We start from the raw sequence: 21607 nt of genomic DNA on the forward strand, positions 1-21607 counted from the left end.
TTAATTAAGAAGGATATTTAACTTGTCCTTATTTATGTTTAAGTTATAATCTATCTCCATTAATTATTTAGTCTATTTATGTGTTTTTCCATTAATGAAAAATTCTATTAATGGTAAAAGAGAAAAGGGTCAGATTTACCCCTCTAATATGTGAAAAGGGTCACATTTATCTTATTACGTGAAAAGGATCACATTTACCCGTCGTTAATGTGTTGGTACAAATATACTCCTGACGTTATACAAGTGGTTCACATATACCCCTCTTCCTTTAAGTTGTCCAAGGTGGACGTTTACTCCCTGACGTTATACAAGTGGTTCACATATACCCCTCTTTCATTAAGTTGTCCAAGGCGGACGTTTACTCCCATGTGGCATTGAAATTTTGATGACGTGGACGTCACGTGACATGCCTTACACAACCCCAACCTATTTACACCTTCCACTCAACTTCTTAATTCTTCCACCATTAACACCTCCACCCCCTCCTTTACAGTCACCACCAATAATTTGAAACAATTATTTTTAATAATCACGATAAATAATTTGAGATAGTGAGAATACATGTCTATCATTAGTAATAATTTGTTTCTCAATTATGAAAAACTATATTAATGATTTGTCCTCCATTTGAATTCATCCCTAATATGTCCTTACCGTTAATGGAATGACTCAGATTTGCCCCTCAAAATTAAAGAATTGACGTTTTTTCACATTCTCTTATTTTAAGGCCAAAAATTTATTTGACTTCTATTCTCTGAAACAAAGAGAGGACGAAAAAAACAAGAAAATCAAATAAATCAGAGATAAAAATTAGAAATACACATTTAAAGTATAAAAATGTCAATGTATCTCTTAGAGATACAATAATTAGAAGTCAAAATTAGAACTTTGTCTATAATCTTATTTTCCTCAATGTAAAATATCATTGAACGAAGTCCAAGAAGAGCATTTAGCTTATAATGATAGTGATCCATCGCCTCGACTTGAGTCCCAACCAAATTATTTCATGCGTGTTTGATGACAAGAAGAATGGAGGATAAATATGAAATAAGGAAATGTCGCAACGAGGAAAATGACAATGAATTACATAAATTAAGCTGCATATTGATACATTCTAACAGAGCTATATTTACATGTCAGTGCCAGAAATTCACATCTAAAAACAAGTATACACAAACGGCTCAAGTCACATAAGCATATCCTTTTTCACTTTTTACACTGGAAGACCGATCTTATGTTTCTCATTTTCCTTTCAAGACGGAGATCAATCTAACCGGAGATGGTTAAACATCACGGATGCAGAGAAATGCCTTCGTTCACATCAAATTCTGCAACCAGTATACGGTATTTCCTGACCGCGCCTCACAAAGGAGCCCACCAATTGAATGAAGGACAAGTTGAGCATCGCAAGTGGCAAATATACCTTCAACACTCTCCTTGAAGTAACATAACTCCAGAAATATTTTCTGCACCTCTAGTCGAAAGAGATCAACATGATTCACCACTTCAGAGTTTTCCGGGCTTTGTGAGAAAAACTTTTCACAGTTACTTTGTCCGCAAATGTTAATGGAAATTCTTCATCAGCCTCCTCTCTTTGATCAGACCAGCTCACTGTATTTCTATCATCCTTTGAACTTCCCTCCACAGGTTCACAGGACGAGTAGGAATCCTCTGGTATATCCCGGTACAAGTGTTTTAGCATAAAAAGAGCTGTATCTTTATCTCTCCAGTAGTTCCTGCAAAAAGTTAAATCATTTAAAAGATTTGAATATACCATAGAACAAACGGAACATCTTGATCAAAAGCTGCCTTAGAGATGAGATTCATGAAGCAATATAGTACAACGGTTGGCAAGCATTTTTGACCTAACACATCTCACCAACAAAACTATCTGCAACAGAGTACAGAATGAACCATAGGCAATCAGGATTTGGATCCCAGCAGAGACGAAAAAAACCCTAGATGATTTCTTACTATTCTTCTAAGCCTTGGTAGATAGATTACCGGATACCTATGCTGGTAATAGGTAGCAAGTACCCGATAGATTAGTCGAGATGTGCATATTCAGTTATCCAAAAAAAAAAAATAGGGTAAAAGCAATACCATACCACTTAAAACTGAGAAACTAAAATAGAAGAGCTAATTGTAAGGTCAAGTTTGGATTCAGCTTTCTTAAAAGACCTTCACATATATGCAGAAGAATGCAACAAATTGACATTTACATAATTTTTTTGAGAATGGTAACAGTTAATCTATATATCCGCAGGTATAACTACATCCAAATACGTAGACCCCCTTCAAAAGTATTACAGCTTACATTACTTTCCTATTTCCACTAAATTACAACCAGTCAATAGCTGGTATGTGAGAATATTAACAACTCTAAATTCGATAGAGTTTTCTAAGGATGTTGAAAGGCTTAATCAAAAGAAATGTTGGTTATGACTCAAGAAGCTTCAACGATCTCCTAAAGGAATCAAAAGCCAGAGAATCATACAAGATAGGCAGCATGAGACCACATTCGCCTCGTTAACGAACAAGGGAGAACACAAGCACCACATACATGTTAGAATATGTCAAGGTTCATTATACACAGAAAGTCACACGTATGCTTTCTGATTAGCTAACTGCTCAAGTAGCAGGCGTTTAGACATACATTATTATGCAAATATCGTTTGTAAAGCATATTCAAATTGGTTTTCCTTTGGATAATATTTGGTTGAAATTGAAAAAACGAGTACTTGAAGTTTAAGTTAAAAGAAGAATATTTGCGAGTTGCCATTGTGTTTAGCTGCATCAAGAAAAATACTTCTGGCGTAATATTCCGCATAACTAATACTCCATGACATTTTTTTGCAACACAAAACTTTAATTACAAATGTTATTTCTGTGTAAATAACACAACATTTAGTATCCCTACTTTGTTACTAAAATCTCTGAACTAGTTCTTGAACTATCAACTCATTCTCTTGACTTTCAATGTTATGCATTAACTAGTCTAACGTAAACAGGATGACAAGGAAGAAAAAACTTCTAGTACTAGGATAAATTGACCAAACTTTTTGCTCTACCAATTTTTGATTGGCAAGGATGGTACATAGACATGCATTTCTAGCCAACAACAAAACCATCCTGGACAAATTTTGCTCCTAGAAAGTTCGACCGACACAGCCAGATAGCAGGGGAGTTCATATTTCTTTTAATGCTTAATTAATGACTCTAGTGGGGTACTCTATTGCATAAAAACTATATTGAGTTACAGAAAAAGTCCACTACGACAAGGAGAGATTTGACGGAGTTCCTTAACGAGAGGAGACTTTTAGCGAGAAGTACTGGATATTCCAAGGAAAAGAACCTTAAGTAGTGGAGTCAGTTGACCTAATAAACCCTCTTAAGTTGATAAGGATACTTACGTGTGCGCTCCAAGGGTTGAAATGTATGCATGCCGAAATGTTTTATCCTGCAATAAAAAGAAATAAGAACCAAAGGCAATTGTGACTGGTGAGTATAAAATATATGGAGAACACTGCCAGCTGTTAAAAGGATCAAATATGAAGAACCTAATGATTTGTACAACATATATATATATATATATATATATGTTTCATTTCTTAGAATCATGTGGATTTCAAGAAGGAAAAAAACTTTGATCCAGTTTGCTGGACACAAGAACTTCACACATGGACATACAGTAAAGCACAAAATTTGATTAGCAGACCGCGGAACACCCCATGCTCGTAAGCTTTTAAAGCTTGATTCCTTACAGTAATCCTAATTCTTCTAAGCTTTTAAAATTATTGAAAAGTTTCTTTTGAGGGTCTTTCTCTAATTATTAGTATGGGAACAGGAGGTCATACTTCCGCTTTTCTGCATAACGTAAAAGCTAAGAATTCAGTTTTCCTAACGCATGCTGAGAGAAGATGACTTCTTCTGTCATTGATTTTATGCGCAATCTCAAGCCAATCTTGCCTATTATCGATGGGGATTTTATCGATGGGAATGATCGGCGTTAGTTATCAGAGATTTTACATGCTTTTTTATAGCTGGCAAATTCATATTTCCACCTTGTTTTGCCATCAATGGTGAAAATGTATAGACCCATTCAAACTAGTTTCCCGATCATTTTTTTTTAAAAAAAGTATAGACCCATTCAAACTGGTTTCCCGATCATTTTTTTATATATATATATATATATATATATATATATATAGACCCATGAAAAAGTCAATGGAGAGGAAAGGTGAAACTTTTTTTGAAAAAGAAAAAAGAAGAAAACATAACTTAAGCTTTTCACGTGCTCAGATGTTAGTGTAAAATAAACAATATGCCATGTCAGCGCAAGGTGTACACGAGACACACCTCTGTAAAGTGAGGTGTCTAAATGGTCACTAAGAAAGTTGAGGTGTCTAACTGAAATTTCGTGCCAAGTTTAAGGGGCTATCTATGTATTGTATAACACCAATCTGAATACTGAACCAGCATCCACATAAATATGAACATCAAATGACTAGAACAGCTACAAAAAAACAATGGAAGGGTACAAAGAGCAAAAGAATAGGTAGCAGCATAGAAGATTAAGCCTTCAATTGCAGAAGAAGCTGGGAAGATATGACGTAAATAGCACAACTATTTCAAGATCTACAGGCGAATGAACGTACTTGTAAAACATGATCTACTCGACCATCTTCACTTCCAGTTAATCTCTCCATCATAATTGAACCATATGACCTCTCTTCTATCTCCTGAGAATCTTGGGAACCCTCTGCAAGAAATTGACATAATTACCTAAAAAGATAGGAAGGCAAATGGTGTTTGATGGGTTGGGGGGGAGAAGCTCCAGCTTGATTTAGAGCTGATAGCTTCTGTGACAGAGAAAAAGGAAGAGGAACGATTATTATCTAAACTGGAAGAAAGCACGTGAATAACAGATGCTTGCTTTTATTACCATCTTCGCCATCCTTGTCTCTCGATTGACAAAGAGTAATCACCTTTACCTAATCAAAAAGCATCATTAAGATCCATAACTCATTGGCATCAAGAGACCTAATTGAAAACCATAAAATAATCACAGAAAATAAGGCTAAACACTAAAACAAGCAAATCTACCCATTTTCTGTAAATGACTTTTGAATGACACATGAAGTTCACACCCACACCAACCAAATAAGAAGGAAAAAGTAAATGTGGTACCTTATTCCCCACAAAGATATGATGATAATTCAGGATTCAAAGTTTCGAACTTGTGGAGAAAATGCATGTCATAAAAAGCATTAGATGAAGACGACACGTTTCCAGCATGATAATTGAAAGGAGAATATAAGGTTATAGAAGCATTACCCAAGTCGTTCAATTCATGGTTTCAACAAAAAGTTGATTTAAAATGAAACAAAGAATTGTTTTCCATTTCAAGCTATCTGTTCGGCAGGGATCTCTACTTTCTTTTTTTCTTTTTCTTTTTGATAACTGTGGTGTCCGGGCCAGCTTGCGCGCACCTCGACTAATTCCACGGGATACCTGCCACCTCCCACCAGCAACAGGTACCAAGCAACTTTGGCTTTATAATGTTGAGACCATGCACAGATCTATACTTTAAACAACTGTTCTCTGATTCTGTTAAGGTCATTTAAGATCCAACCAGCAGGTTTCATTTGTAGTAAGCCAAATAATAAATTCTTCAATTGTCTATCTTTAGATGATTACAGGACATCGAACATCCTAAGGATTGACATCAAATCTAATCATCTCAATTAGAAACATACAACCCTTATGTGCATGTAATGTCATGAACACAAATAGGGAAAAACACACCTTTATAGTATTAATATTGTTCACAAAAGCCTGTGAACGCAAAGCTACTTCTTCTTTAAATTCCTGCACCAAGCAGTATCAGAATACACATTAATACAGATGGTAGAAGGAACCTAACACATTAATTACGTATTATGGAGGCCTTACCTGAAAACCAACATGCAGTCGTTTCCCACCTCTGTGGTAGGGTATAATGACGGGGCGTTTGTTGAGATATTCTTTACAGACGAGTGGTTCTATTCTGAAATAGGAGAGAAGCATACATGAGCTTGTATAACAAAAAGTTGACAAAAACTAGCAACAATGACGACAACGAAACCTGTATGCCACTGGATCAAAAGGGTGGAATATGTTGAACATTTGTCGACAAGCTGGCATCTCTTCAACTATATTATCCTCTTCCCAGTATTCTTTCCCCCTGCCTGTCATACCAGGATAAAACAGAAAATAAGAAATGGGAACTAAGTGCAAAAGATGCACCACCATCTTTAATGTAGAGAAGAAAAAGAACGGGCACATTTCGAACTCCCATGAGTTTCCGAGAACCAACAAAAAAATGAATTAACCCCTTATAAAGTAAATATCAAAAGGCACCAGCCACCACCAACATACAGAATTTATATTATCCATAGAATTCTTGGAACTTGACTAAAGGCAACATAATGCACCAGGAGGATTTGACAAATATTTTTAAAAAAAGTTAATTTGACAAACATTTATTTACTGCTTCTGAAGTAAAAAAGTAAATCTTTCGGCTGAGTGATATATAAAGATTAGGTTTATACTGCACAAGAGTCAGCAGATTCTGATAGTAGTTAAAGTAAACTTATACTATCTATAGAAACAAACACTAGATGTCAATTCAATCAAACAGACAACAATCTTACAGGCTTACTAGTAAAATATTCAAGAGATATGTGACAAAAATATAAATTATACACCCCACTACCTCCAAAAGATTCAGAGGAAAAATAAGCAATGAAATCAACTGCGCTTAAATATAGACAGTAGAAGAATTACCAATCCCAATACGGACATTGCGGAGGGAAAGAAAAACACCAAGAGGGGATCCAACAGCGAAAAATGTATCGACCTTTTCATGAAAGAACCAAAAGAATGAAACAGCCAAAGTTAGAAGATGTCTTGGAGTATCCAACAACAGATGGAGAATAATCGTGAAAACTAAAAGATCAAATTATCAAAAGCAAGTTAATGCATTCAAAGAATATTGGTAATCACACTATACTTAGAAGGATAGTGAATATTGCTAGTCCTCTACTACAGAAATGATGAAAGCATATTAGAATTTAGAAGCACTTAGAGTGATGAAGATATCTATAAGGTCAATGACTTTCTTCTAGGAGTTTTTAAAGAACAATGAAAGTCCTTCTCCAACATCCAACCAAGACTCGCCCAATCACACCCAGAAAATAGTAGCATCTTACAATGGAGAAGTATTACCTTAAATTTCAACTTTGTGTATCTTATTTGCGGGGTATAACTCTTTGCAGAATCACTTTCCTCAGGAGAAAGCCTTTCAGGAGTAGATTGAATTCTCGTAGCTGAGTTCGTTCCTCCCTTTTCTGCTTCCATTACACATACCATCCCAAAAGAAATTTATAAGGACCATTTAAGTTGATACTCAAGCACAAATGCTTTAAGTTGGGGAAAGTTAAAAACTAAGCTCCATAAATGGTTATTTATTCCTTCAGGCTGTACCTTTCTTTACACACTCGGATTCTAATTCTTGGAGTTTTGCTCTCAGCATATCAATCTGGACCAATCTCATTGATGGAAAAAAATAAGTAGATAGAAAATATTACAAAAATGAGAAATGCATGCAGAAAATGACATGTCACCACCTCTTCCCTCAGGGAAATGATTGTTCTGTCTTTTTCCTTTTCAGATGCTCCCTCATCAATATTTTGATCAAACTCAACTATTCCATCTTCCATATTCTCGGCATCATTTATGGTGTCCCTTTCATCAATAGGAGGTTCATGAGAATTTTCATTTGCTGAGGAATCATTAAGTTGCTTGAAATCATCGGTTGTGGCTGTTTCGTCTGAGTCTGATGAAGCAGGAGGGCCCACTGGATGACAAAAATCTTCAGTACGATCTTCCACAGAATCTGATGAACTTGGTTCTACATTCATTTTGTCTTTATCTGACACATTACTTTTATTTTCCCCCCTAATATAGGTTTCATCATCTGAACTGAAGGCAGAGTTTTGGTCTAAAGATAGGTTGCTTTGATCCTGCTGAGACAATTTATTCTCATTTTGTTCTTTGTACAACCACTCCATGGGAAAAGGGGAGGACAGTTTTGTTTGATGGCATAGGATATCATATGACAAGACACTCCCAAGGGAATGACCATACAAGGAAACCTGAAAATTTTACAAAATTTTAATATCTTTAACCTAAAATGTATACATCAAGTTCTTAAATAAACAAGAATGGACACTTTGCATGCTCAATCACCTTTATACCTTTCCACTATAACCGGGATTCCTCTTAAGAAACTTCAAGTATAACATATTCAACTGGTTGGAGACCTGGCAACGGAATAAACAATTAGCTCCAAACACTAATGAGATGTTTTTCTATTGATTTGTGCCGAAATCTAAAGGTAGGCAATAGATAGACCATAATGAAGTGCCAATGCATATCATATGAAGCAAAAACAAATTAACCGGTGAAAATGCTAAAATGTAATATACAGAATGACCTGGCAGAAGTGAAGAAGAGGACAACAACAACTATACTTCAACAGGAGGTTGTGGTCAAGCTACATGCATTCTCAACTACATTTCCAATATTCAATCGTTTGGAGTACTAGAGATCTTCTATAATTTCTACTGACATACAACTCTTTAAACTAACATTGAACCTAAGTTAAGCATATTATCATGACTAAGCATTAATTCCAACTAGTAGGTATCGCCTGTATGGATCTTTTGCTTCCATTGTGTTCTATATTCTGCTAAATATGTATGGATTGCAAGTAGGTCTATCTCGCCCCCTTTTAACACCTTCAACCGTCATGGTTACAAACCCATAGACTGGTGCGTTTGGAGGTATTCATAGGTATTTTAAAACCAATTATTAATGACTGACACGGCTAAATCAGGGTAAATTAATAGATAACGAAATAATTCAGAAAACATAATAAAATGCTCTTCAAATCAAGATGAGCAAATCTTTTGCAGGAAGTCATGCAGTTCCCCTGAACATACCTTAAGTCACACAGGAAGGTCAATAGAGTCATTTTCTAATTGTCACTATCCTTACGCTTGGGAAGCCTTGTACTTGGTCATTTATTCGGTAAAATTGGTTAAATCGTTTGTGGTGCCTTTAGTTTGGTTCCACTAGAGGTCATTGTTGCTTTGATAAGAAGATCTTCGATGACTGAAGTTAGAATAGACTACCTTCGTTTTTTCCCCCACATGTTTCTATTCCAGCATTACACTCTATCCTGCATGCCTAGTGCCCATTCAGTTCTATTAGAAACAACATTGTTTGTGTAACTAAAAAATTCTGAAACTACATTACTTTATGATTTTGTAGTTATATTCATTAAATATTTCAGAATAGGTTAACTTATAGTTCTTTGAGTGATTTACACGTGTATGATTTCACTCTAAAAACGAACTACTTCTTCGCAACATTATAGTAGATTTGGCACTAGTTATGCAACATATGAGGATTTCATCATGAAGAAAAAATACAAATGTGGACAAATCCTCTCCATCAAAGCAAAATTTAAAGAAAACTAGATATAAATTACACATTCAAAGACAACAGTAATTCCTATGATCACATATGCATTACAATTATCCATTAAATGAATTTACCCGTCTTCTGAAAATTTAACAAATACAAGCTGACAAGAATACACAGTTAATTTCTAAAAATAGGTTATGTGAACCAGTTGGTTCACAGATCAACAGCCAGGAAGTGAATTCACGGCCTAGTGTAAACAGTGTTATAAGGGTAGAATCCCCCCCCCCCCCACCCCACCCCGCCCAACCCTTTTTTTTTTGAATAAGTTGTTATCGGGTAAGGATTTAAGGAAGATAACACCAGTTGACATAAGGAAATTACTAATAGTGCATTGTATCAACAACCAAAAATCTAATTAGAAAGGTGCATAGGGTGCTTGGCCTTAGGGCCATACACCACATTTCAGAGAAGCATAAATTTCCACTTAGTTACCTATTTGTGTTCCACAGTAACTGTAGAAAAAGTTATGAGAATTAAGACCCCTCATTCTCCAGAGCCAAAAGAGTTTGGGGCAATGGAAGTAAGAGATTTGTAAGTTGAGAAGAAAAAAAATATATATATATATATATATCAGTAGAAGTAAATTTTATTAAATAACAGACAGTCCCAAGCTGGTACTGCAGCAATACAGAAATTAACTGGACATAGAGTCCTCAAAGCTGAAGGAAATCCAAGAAATCCAGCAAAACATCAGTTCCAAAATCAAAAAAAGTGTAACTTGAACGTTTGAATAGAAGAAAGCAGTGCAATAAATCAAACGCAACAGCTGAGCAACATCAGGAAGAAAAAAGGATAGCAGGGAAAACTTAAACTGGATAAAGCACATTAGAAGTACCGAGTCAATAATAGTCTGGCAGTAAATGGGGCTCATGTAATACAGCACATCATGCACCGTAGCACTCAACACCTCGCGCAATCCCCGCACACCATCTAAAGTACATTTTTCAACTGCAGCCTCACCACCAAGCTTTAAGCCCTTCCTCCACTGGTGGTACCCACAGTTGAAACATAAGAAAAATTCGCGTTAGTTCACAATAACAAATCAACAGGAAACAGATCAAGGGACAGACCTATGAAGAAGAAAACCCCAAAATATCACATGACAGGAATGCAGAAGATAAAACGCATAAATGTGCTAAGGGACAAAGGGGGGAAGGCGTGGCTTTAATTAACAAGAAAATCATTTAATCGAAAGAAAAAAAAATCATATTCTATAGCTGCAGTAAGGTGATAATTGGAAACAGTTTTATCGAGCATCATTAAGCATAAACAATGTAAATTCAAATACAAACAGCAGACCTGCTTTTTTGACATAGTGCCAAGCAGACAGTGTGAATATACCTACTTGGTTCCCTCGATTAGGCCTACTCCTCTATCTTTTGCCTTTTACGGTCTGGAGGAGGACCCCTAAGCATTGGGGAATCACTTGTGTTCTCATATTGCTAGGCCCTAAATCACATATCCTATAGACGATTTTACTTACTACTTTTAGATGCTTCTAGTGTTCATCGTTATGATCAACATTTGCTACTAGCCCTTATGTTGCAAAAAAAAAGGACAGAATATTAGACTGAGGAAAGCAACATATTGCAACTTGAATAACAATGTTGTAACTTTTTCTTTCCTTCTGATTTCTGAAATGAATTTCCTATATTAACCCACCCAAATTTGTGGCTTGGAAGTTGGAGGTTGTTCACCTCGTGCTTAACACAGTTAAGGGGTCGCTCTCCTGCATTCCAAAGATGAAACCATGTTCCAAGTATACGAAATCCAGGATATTCCTATCCAAACATAGAAGATTGGATGTTTTTCGTAGAGAACATACAATTAGATGCCTTGCCAACATAATGTCTCTATTTGCAATGCCAGGGCAGATTATTACAAAGCTGGATACCATCAGAAGACATTTTCTACAGCAAGGCAATTGTGAGACAAAGAAGACTCATTTAGTAGACTGGGAAATTGTCATTCCGAGCAAGCAAAGAGGTGGATTGGGTGTTAAGAACCTGAAAGTTCACAACCCGAGCCTTTTACTGAAATGGCTATGGAGATTTGCATGAGAGGAACAGTCTTTGTGGAAAGAAACTATTATATCTAGATATGGGATGGAAGATCAATGGATTACCAAGGAAGTGAAGAGTCCTTGTGGAGATCCATCAGGATGTTTTGTGGCCCAAAATTTGGCATAACTCCAAGATTTGAGTAGGAAATGGAGGGAAAACATATTTCTGACATGTTTCAATAGTCTTTGAAGCATTTGTTCCCTGAGATTTACAATTTGAACCAACAGAAGATGGCAACTATTTGGAAGTTGAGGATAATTTTGGTTGGAATCTCAGTTATAGGAGATTGCTCAATGACTGGGAGGTGGAAAGGTTGACAGAATTTTACAACACCATTGAGCAGTTCAAACATTTTTCCACTAATGTGGACAGTCTAGTTTGGTTGAAGGAAAAGAAGGGGATAATTTCTGTCAAATCAGCCTACAAATGCATTCACAACAGATATACTCAGCTGGGATTCTGGCCTTCGAAGTTGATTTGGAAAGTTAAGATTCCTTACAAGGTGGCATGTTTCACTTGGTTAGTGGCTAGACAGGATGTTTTAACTCAAGACAATGTGACGAAGAGGGGTCTTCAACTATGTTCCAGATGTTTTTTTTTTTTTTTTTTTTTTTTTTTTTTTTTTTTTTGGGGTGAAACTGAAGCAGAGACGATTAATCATCTTTTCTTACATTGTAATGTGGCAGGACAACTTAGGCAGATTTTTCTTAATTTGAAGGGTCTAAGCTGGACAATGCCAAGGAGTCCAGTTGAAGTTCTAGCTTGCTGGAACAGAGATGGGAATCTGTGGAGAGATGGAAGGTTGTCCCAGTCTGCATCTGGTGGACAATATGGAAGGAGAGGAATCAGAGATGTTTTGAAAATAAAAGTATCACGTTCCAGAAGTTAAAATGAACTGTCTATCACGTTCCAGAAGTTAAAATGAACTGTCTAGTGTTTTTCTATTTTTAGGAGGCAGAGATATATCTAAGATTTTAGATAGCTTATGAAGGAATAGCTGGTAGGTTTTGCTTTTGTGACTACTACTTGTAATTACTACTGAAGTAATATAATGGTGTATTTCTTTGTGCATGATAGAAATGTTAACTGTTCAAATTTGTAGATTCTCTATATTTTTTATACCTCTTGTATACGGAAAGCTTTTCCATTATCAATAAGAATATACTCGATAAAAACAAGATTATTTCTACGCTTTTAACAAAGAGGCTCAGGCTAGTCAGCAGCAAACTAATTTCAAGCACGCCGAGTGATAACCAAGCGGCCCTTCATATCGCATCAAGTCTGGAATTCCACAGGAGTCATCGGATTCACTAAAATGGAGATGGCAAAAGGATGGAAAATTCTCCGTGAAACCAGCTTATAAGCTACTATCCAGTCCCTCACCCCCAGCACACTATTTTGCCATGGAAGATCATTTGGAATTGTCTGATACTCCCTAGAGTGGTTGGGTAGCAACACATGTTGATTGTTTGACTCACAATAACTAGCAAATAAGGAGCTTCAACATATGTATGCAGTAGATGCTTGTTATGTGAGGCATCTACGGAGGAAGTTAATCTATCTTTTGATCTGTTGAAGAGTTCCGACATGTTAATGAGATGGGTGGTCTCTTTATATGGTCTTAGGCAATCCTCCTCTCATAAGCTAGCTTTTGGGGTTGAGTTAGGCCCAAGATTCATTTCTTTACATGGTATCAGAGCAGGACCCATCTCACCCGATGTTGGGCCCCCATATTAAATTACCCATGCTCCAGATCTCCAGCCTTGAGCATGAGGTGGGGTATTGAAGAGTTCCCACATCAGTGGTTAATGAGATGGGTGGTCTCCTTATATGGACTTGGGCAATCCTCCCCTCATGAGTTGCTTTTGGGGTTGAGTTAGGTCCAAGATCCATTTATTTACATGATCCACTGTAGAATAGCATCGCGAATATAGACTATGTTATCGGGCATTTTGGAGTACATTAGGTGATGACTTAAACTGTAAAGGAATTGAAATAAGCTGGCATGGCAGGAAACTGAAGAAGGAAATCAAAAAGATATGGAATTCCACCAAGAAGTGTCTTCTCACTTCTGGGTTATTTGGCGGGAAAGGAATCAGAGACCAACTAGCAATGTATACCAAATAAAGAAATATAACAGACCAACTATGGAAGCATTTCCGGAGTTCATTATCTCTTCATAACAATGTATTTTTATTTGGCATTGGTAACATATTTTCATAACAATGTATACCAATTAAGAAATGTAACAGACCAACAATGAAAGCATTACCTGGCATGGGATGAAGAGGACTCTCTGAGTGCCACGTTGGTACGAGGTTAAGTGTCGTTCAGCAAGGATTGACGTGATATGACGGAAGTCACTAACATCATCTACAAGATTTGATTTTTCCAACCTTTGACCAATACCATGAACCATGAACACCAGATGTCGAACAGGGACCTATGCACATCAGTATCAAGTTACACAGGTTGCACTAAAAAGCTACCATAGAAGTTCAAAAGAGACCATGCTACATATGGATGTCAAAGTGGAAAAGATGCATGCTACCTTTTGCACCAGAAAAAAAAAAAAAGTAGAAGAAGAGGGTGGAAAAGATGAATCATGTATATAAAACTGCACATCATGAACAAGTCAGTGGATATTTTCTTTTCAGGAAATTTTAGTAATCTCAACTAACTTGATCAGCAAAGGAAAAAGAAAAAGAAAGACAAAGTCAGGGGAAAATTGGTTAAACACTAATTATTGAACTCTAGAAAACATGGATAGAGAGACATATCATGCAGATAGAACCACCTCAACGATTTGGACAAGATTAGTTCATCTTTTGTGCACATAAACTATCATGATTGTCAATCAAAAAACAATTTGAATACGTGCCCAAAGATGGCGAGATAGGAGGAGGACAAAGCACGAAGCCATATACAGAGGCTGAACTAGATAATAAATGCAGAAACCTTTACGGCTAAAAGAACTTGTGCTTCTGGAGTCATTTTCCTATATCTCTCCCTAAGGTCATTTTATTACACACACACGCGTAGCAAACAAGAAGCACTTGGCCTACCTGTGAGCAATAATCATCCATTTCTTCTTCCATCCGTTGACGTAATTCGTCCTAAAAGAAACAGATGCATGAGTGCAATTTCAGCAACGAGGAACAAGAGAAACAGATTAAATTCTAAAAAATCAAGCCCCCTTGTGCACCACAAGCCAGTCTTCACTCTTTATCATCTTACAGCAGAAGGCATAAAAACAACTTGCTTATTGCGAAGAAACGGACCTTGGGCCTAACTCAACCCCAAAAGCTAGCTCAGGGAGGAGGATTGCCCAAGACCATATAAGGAGACCATATGAGGTCTCCCCCCTCTATGCCCACTCACGGAAACAAGATTCAATGACACTGAGCACCAAGAGACCATCAGTAACAAAGGAAACCAACATCTGTAAACTTGATATCAGAACAAAGAGAACTGACACTAGTAAATTTGATAGTGAGCAAATGCATGCCTGTGTTGGTTTTGATGACTGAGGAAGAGCATATCCACGCCTTAGCTTAACACCACTCCCCCCAAATCCTATAGCACCAGCGAAACCAGAGGCATCAGCATTTAGCCAGGCTTCCCAAGTATCATCTTCTCCAGTAAAAATAGCATGCAGTCCCTGCATTGTAGCAAGCAAGTACATCAGAAGCAGTTCAACTCAAAAAGCATATAAACAAAAGTTCCATAAATTCAGTAATCACATACTGGGGAGAAGCCTTGCATATCAACTCGAGCTGCATAGAGCCCTGATGGCTGAAAGGTTCTTCTATGCCAAACCTGTGGCAGCCAACCAAGACTCATCAACTAGTATTGAGGGAAAATTTGAATGATCCACATAAAATGAGGAGGAGCATAAAACATCAGATAAAAAAGGAAATGCACAATTTGGATTAGTAAACAAAAAGATAACAAGGTAAAATTTTCAAATGCATTTTATGTTGTTGTAGGAATCCATCTGCCATGCTGCCACAAATTCTCTAGAAGAACATGTAGAAACAAGACGGTAAAACCAATTACATATAAATCTTTGCAGTCAACATCAGGGAAGTATATATCAAAAGTGCCATCCTTAGTGCTTCACTGCTGCCAAATACCTTACTGCGATATGCAAACTCCAACTGCTCAGAAACATCTTCACGTATTGGAAGCCAATCCAGACCCCCTTTACGAGCAAACCAGTGACCTCTTAAGACACGACGATTTTCTCCATTCCAGTAAACAGGAAAACAATGTCTCTTCACCAAATCTACCTGCAGATATGATGACAGTCATTATTCAGGCTTATTTTCTTTCCAGCAGGAGGCAGAGCTGGAGACGGGAAGCCTGGAAGACATTTTAGAGAACCACATGGATAATTTTTTTTTTTTTTTTTTGATGAAGTAATAGTTTTATTTATGATGTGGGAGGTCGCACTATACAAGTGGTACACAAAAAAGCAGTGGATTACATAAAAGACTTGATTCACTACAAAGGATACTCAATCATCAACATTAACAGAGACCGCATAGTTGCACGATAAATTCACTGAAACCCAAAGACAAGTCCTCAAATTCACAAAACCATCGTTTTTCCCCTTCAAATCTCTCTTATTCCTCTCCATCCCAAGTACCCATGTAAGGGCCAAAGAACTACGTCAGATACTCGCCATATTATATTCTGCTTCTCAGATAATAGAGCTTTTTATAACTTTTGCAAGGTTCAAGAGTTCAAATTCAATTAAAGTTAAACAACCAACTCAACCAGGAACTTTTGTACTCCCTCCGTCCCATTTTTTATATGAAGGTGTTTGATTGGGCACCAAATTTAAGAAATAAAGGAAGACTATGAAACTTGTGGTCTAAAACAAACCATAGAAATTTGTGTGGCTAGAAATCATTTCATTAAGGGTAAAAGGATAAATTTAAAGTTTGAAATGTTACAAAATATAGAAAGGTTTCATTCTTTTTGGGACTGATTAAAAAGGAAAGAGTGTCATGTAAATTGGGATGGAGGGAGTAGTGTTTTTCTTCTACCACCAAAGATATAAAATTTAAGTAAAAGTAATTTCCTCATCCTTGCGCCCAGTTAAATGACGTCACATGATACGGAAGGGGAGGAGTAGCAAAACATAATGATTCCACCAATAAATTCAAGAATATATAGTCATGTTGAATCGTAATATGTCTTACACATCTGATAAGTTTATACTGTTCAATTACAGAAACAACATGCGCAAGTGTTCAAATGCACATCCCATAATGTCCTATACATCCACCAAAGCATACATCTGTAAAAAGATGGTAAAGTAAACAGTAAATATTCATTAGTTCATGCTTCATGTGTTAAGACCAGGTTGTATTTTGTACTGTCTTTATTTACCCTCTTCCAGTTAATCTCTAATGCAGAGCTTGAAACCAAATTAGTGAACCATATAAGAGTCCTGGGCAAAAACCACATTGTCCATGCTATGGCATGCATAATTTACATACATCACATGTTGTACCCTAAGATTTTTGCCATCGGCAAACATCTTTATATATTTTATCTTAACCCCCTCCTCTTAGTAGGGCTATATTCTGTACTGTAACAGGTTCTCTTTTTGTTTCACAAGTATTATGACAGTGCAAAAGGAAGTAGTCTTCCTTGATGGATTAATAGGCAGCAATGAATATTCATCCAAAGAAAGAGTGAAATGGACAAAGGATACCTCATAGAGGCCACCCTTTACGGGGACCCCGACTCTTTCTTCTTCAACTGAATACTTTTCAGCTGCTTGAGAGCTCTCCGGAGAAGATATTTCTGATGCAGGATTAAATCTATTTGGAGCCCCTTTTGGGCCCTCACTGCACTCTGCATACTCTTTCCACCAACAAGAAAGCAATTCATCCTCTCTCTGTAAAGGTCAAACCAATTAATACCTCAGAAATCAAAATACAATATTTCAGACTCTAATATCCGCACAAGTTATACCATGATGTCTTCTTGGTTTCCCTTTTCAAAAGACAGTACATGATGACCATTTTTATACAAGAACTTAAATTTTGCATGATCAAGCAGAGGTGAAGTAAATATGGAGCAATAATTCTTTATCTCGTACCAACAATTGCTATAATAACTGCGTCATAGATTAATTATTTACAGATGAGAAGTAATCTAAATAAACAAACTCTTCAGAAAACATTACCTGCAAGAAAGAAGCCTCAATTGCAAGAGAATCTCTCATGCCAAATCTAAAGTAATCACCCTTTCCCACTATCTCTGCTTGGGGGACTGCGGCAGCAGGTTCTGTGCAAAAGTGAAATCCACAAAGGACAACCTAGATTTATACATGAATACGACAGCTCATGCTCACAGTAATTGACAAATCTATAATATGTGGACTCACAAGTTTAAAGAAGATCTGCATCTTATTGGAGAATTTATGACTCATCAATACACTGTAAACCAGACACTACAATTAAATCTACGTTTGATGCTTCGGACCCTGTTGACGGGGGATGCTTTGTGCACCGGACTGCCCTTTTACAATGTTGTTACTCAGAAAAATTATGTAATTTTTTTAGTTCCGACATCTTTTATTTTTAAGCTGCAGAAATCGCGTTCAAAAGGAGTGCAATGTTTGGAGGACAACAGATCTTCTGAATCATATAATCAACAGCAAAAGCATAAACAACAGAATAAACTAGTGAGTTGCTTTTTCAAATTGATTGTTCCCAAGGTAGAATCTCAAAGAGGAAAGATATCCATGACTCATGAGTCAAGTTTGTGGCCGTACTCCTTTGAGCCAATAGATTAACGACCTTCTACTTCAATTCAATTATTCTCACTTAACCATGCCTCAATCCAAAACTTGGGGTTTGCGACATGACTCATCTACATCCATTCAGCTCTATTTGATCTTATTTCATTTTAATATTCTGTCTTACAATATTCTGTCTTTTGAGGTAAATTAGGGCCTATGGATTCTCTAAAACTAAGGAGTCCATCATCAGATTACAAAGCTGTAGCCAAAAGTGACAATCCCAAAAACTCCAAATTTTGAAATATATTCAATCATCCTATTCCTACACTAAAAGTATAAGTTCTGTAAACATCTACTTCTAGCACAATAAATATGAAGCCTTTGGTTTTCAAAGCATCCAGAAACTCCAAGTATAGAGATATATACTCAATCATCCTATTCCTATACTGAAGTACAAGTTCTGTAAACGTCTACTTTATTTTTTATAATGGTAACATAAAACGTCTACTTTTAACAAGATAAATATGAAGCCTTTGGTCTTCAAAGCATCTCTTGTTCCTCTCTAACCATATAGTTCACATGATGCATAAAGGAATGGTTTTCAAATCTGTTTCAGGCTTCTGCTCAATCTCTGATTCTTCCTTAACCATAAAAAAGAGAATGTGCCGCATCCTACATCTGCTGCAAGCACTTCAACACAGTGACAGAGATGGAATTTTATTTTCACTAAGGGGGTTCAAAATATGAAAAATTAAACATACGAAGAAGGCAAGGGGATTCAACATATACTATATATACATCAAAATAACTTAAAATTGAATAATTTTCCGCCAAAGGGTGGCCGGATTCCCACTTGGCTCTGCCACTCCATTAACATACAGAGAACCGAAAAGCAACATGTAGCAACACATGACATGTGGAGTTCATATTTCAAATTCAATGATATCAAAGCAAGGAACTCAAGCAACTACTAGAGCAGTTTGCAAATATGCATGCCAACATGGGGACCTACAAGATTTACAGTTAGAGTAGAACATACGGTTTACTGCCAAAGGCATCTTGTTGAAATACCAACGAACATCACCACCATCTGAAGGACTTCTAGTCTGAGCAAGGTACTTTTGCCTACCCTCTAAGTGCTCAATCTCATCTGCTAACCTCCTAATATTTGACGGTGTGTTCTTCAACAAGTCAGGAGAGCTTTCATCAATCCAACTTTTAGACCCAGAAACAGATGCCATTTGCTCCTACCAGGAAACTATACCTTCAAATGAAAAAATAGGTATGCAGCATCGATGTTAGCAAAATACAAACTCAGAAATCTTAGTCAAGTGGTATGAACTCGAATACTTATAGATATTGCCCAGCTGAAAACTCTAGTTCATCTTTGTTTACTAAAAGCTTCTACACAAATTCATCAAACAAATGCACAACTGATTTGAGGGCATTAATTAAATCATGTCCATCAACAGAAAAAATGCTTTGGACATTGAAATTTTTTAAATTGGAAATCCTACTTATGTGGGTTATAGATGACTGTTAAACAGAGAATTGTGCAAATACCCAAAGTCCAAACACCTCTCTACCAGTCAACTATACCTTCAACAACAACAACAACAACATACCCAGTATAATCTCACAAATGGAGTTTGGGAAGGGTCAATGTATGCAGACCTTACCCCTATCTCGTGGAGCTAGAGAGGTTTTTCAAGAAGAATTTTCTATTTCATATATTTTATTTTACTTTTATATAAAAAATGGAAATTTTTTCTTACCCCATCACCCCGCCCAGGCCCCCACCCCCCTCGAATTTTCTATTTCATATAGTTTATTTTACTTTTATAAAAAAATGGGAAATTTTTTCTTACCACCATCGACTCGAGTGCATCAAAGCAAGGTAATTATGAAAGAGGAAATGCAGCAGCAAAGAAAACATGACAACTAATAAGGAAAGCAGTACACAGCATTCAGAAAAAGAATAGTAACAACAGCGAAATATCGTGTAACCATAACAAATGTATGCAGCATCTAGTATTAGCAAAATGCAATTTCAGAAATCTCAGTCAAGTGGTATGAACTCAATAAACTACAGCCCAAGATAAAATATTACGCCACGTAGCCCAATATACAATATTATACAACATTATGCCTGGTGGAAAGCATTATACATAATGTATCAACCTTGTATAAAAGTGCATAACAGTGTATAAAAGGTGCTTATATATACACAAATATGGACTAAACCAGATAACAAACTCAAAATATGGGCTACGTGGCGTAAATATTTTCTCCCAGTAGCCATAAAGCGTAATTTTCCCAATTTATCAGAAATCTCAGTCAAGTCGGTATCAACTCAAAAAATTACATATATCGCCCAAATATATTCTATTGAAATATTCTATACAAATTCATCAAACAAATGTTCAACTAATTAAAAGGGCATTAATTAGAACATTGAAAAAATGGAAATTGGAAATGTAAATTGTTAATTTATTTACCTGAAATGAAGGATTAAAGGGTTTTGTTGGATTCTAAAAGAGGAAATTTGTACTCTTTATTTTCGTGTCAAATTTAGAAATTGAATCGTGAGGAAGAAGAAAAATTGAATTGTAAATTTGTAATTGAAATGACGAAAACAAACGATGGAAAAGAAAGAACCAACGAGAAGGGAATATTCTGTTAAAATCCATGTGAAAAATTAAATATGAAAAAAAAAAGTGCCGCTGATCTAATTAAAAAATAATCCCTCCGTCTCAAATTATTTATCGTTTTAAAAGTTCAATATACAATTAATTACTTTTTTTCCATTTTATCCTTAGTTGAATTCTATCGTTAATGGAGATGAGGCATACATAGAGTAAACATTTATTGAAAAGAGATTATAACTTAAACATGAATAAGGGCAAATTAATCAAATATCTCTTCTAATTAATATTTATTAGGAGCATGTAAAACAAAAAGCGGCATATAATTTGGAATGAGAGAGTGTAAAATATATCCATAAAATGAAACAAAATAAAAAATGATAAAAAACATATTTGAACTATCTCTTTTTCGCAAATTTAATACCTTAACTATCGGTTGTTCCTTTTTGTACTCTTTTTTCCGTGTCGAATTCAGAATCTAAAGGAGGAAATTGAATCGTGTGGAAGAAGAAAATTGATTTGTATTGAAAATTGAAATGAAA

General features: G+C 36.2%; 1 protein-coding gene across 5 annotated transcripts; it reads right to left on the reverse strand.

Annotated features, from left to right (window-relative positions):
- Positions 1–1066: 1066 nt before the first annotated feature.
- On the reverse strand, positions 1067–21061 carry LOC132032941 (phospholipase SGR2). Of its 5 annotated transcripts, none has more exons than XM_059422751.1 (22): positions 20919–21061; positions 19460–19684; positions 17863–17963; positions 17386–17571; positions 15794–15949; positions 15405–15476; positions 15166–15318; positions 14723–14773; positions 13930–14100; positions 10430–10579; positions 8301–8366; positions 7671–8198; positions 7528–7582; positions 7270–7391; positions 6829–6901; positions 6128–6230; positions 5956–6049; positions 5809–5871; positions 4946–4994; positions 4659–4762; positions 3414–3460; positions 1067–1736 (listed from the first exon to the last, which is right to left on the reverse strand). In XM_059422751.1, the coding sequence occupies exons 2-22, from the start codon at positions 19659–19661 to the stop codon at positions 1499–1501; spliced, it is 2784 nt and encodes a 927-aa protein (XP_059278734.1). In that variant the 5' UTR covers positions 19662–19684; positions 20919–21061; the 3' UTR covers positions 1067–1498. The 5 variants fall into 5 exon arrangements, 4 of the variants coding, with proteins under 4 accessions (XP_059278734.1, XP_059278735.1, XP_059278736.1 ...); XM_059422752.1 differs by having other exon boundaries at positions 19460–19678; positions 20919–21049; XM_059422753.1 differs by lacking the exons at positions 19460–19684; positions 20919–21061 and adding an exon at positions 18064–18088.
- Positions 21062–21607: the final 546 nt, after the last annotated feature.

This window comes from Lycium ferocissimum, chromosome 10 (genome assembly GCF_029784015.1).
Source record: "Lycium ferocissimum isolate CSIRO_LF1 chromosome 10, AGI_CSIRO_Lferr_CH_V1, whole genome shotgun sequence".
Classification (NCBI taxonomy): Eukaryota; Viridiplantae; Streptophyta; class Magnoliopsida; order Solanales; family Solanaceae; genus Lycium; species Lycium ferocissimum.

What these genes read in the sequence shown, in the direction of transcription:
- LOC132032941 (XM_059422751.1), bottom strand. Translation starts at nt 19,661, where the DNA reads ATGGCATCTGTTTCTGGGTCTAAAAGTTGGATTGATGAAAGCTCTCCT. An exon ending in AGACAAGGATGGCGAAGATG is followed by an intron (nt 4,763 to 4,945) that starts GTAATAAAAGCA and finishes AATTTCTTGCAG; the next exon opens with AGGGTTCCCAAGATTCTCAG. An exon ending in GAGTAGATCATGTTTTACAA is followed by an intron (nt 3,461 to 4,658) that starts GTACGTTCATTC and finishes TTTTTATTGCAG; the next exon opens with GATAAAACATTTCGGCATGC.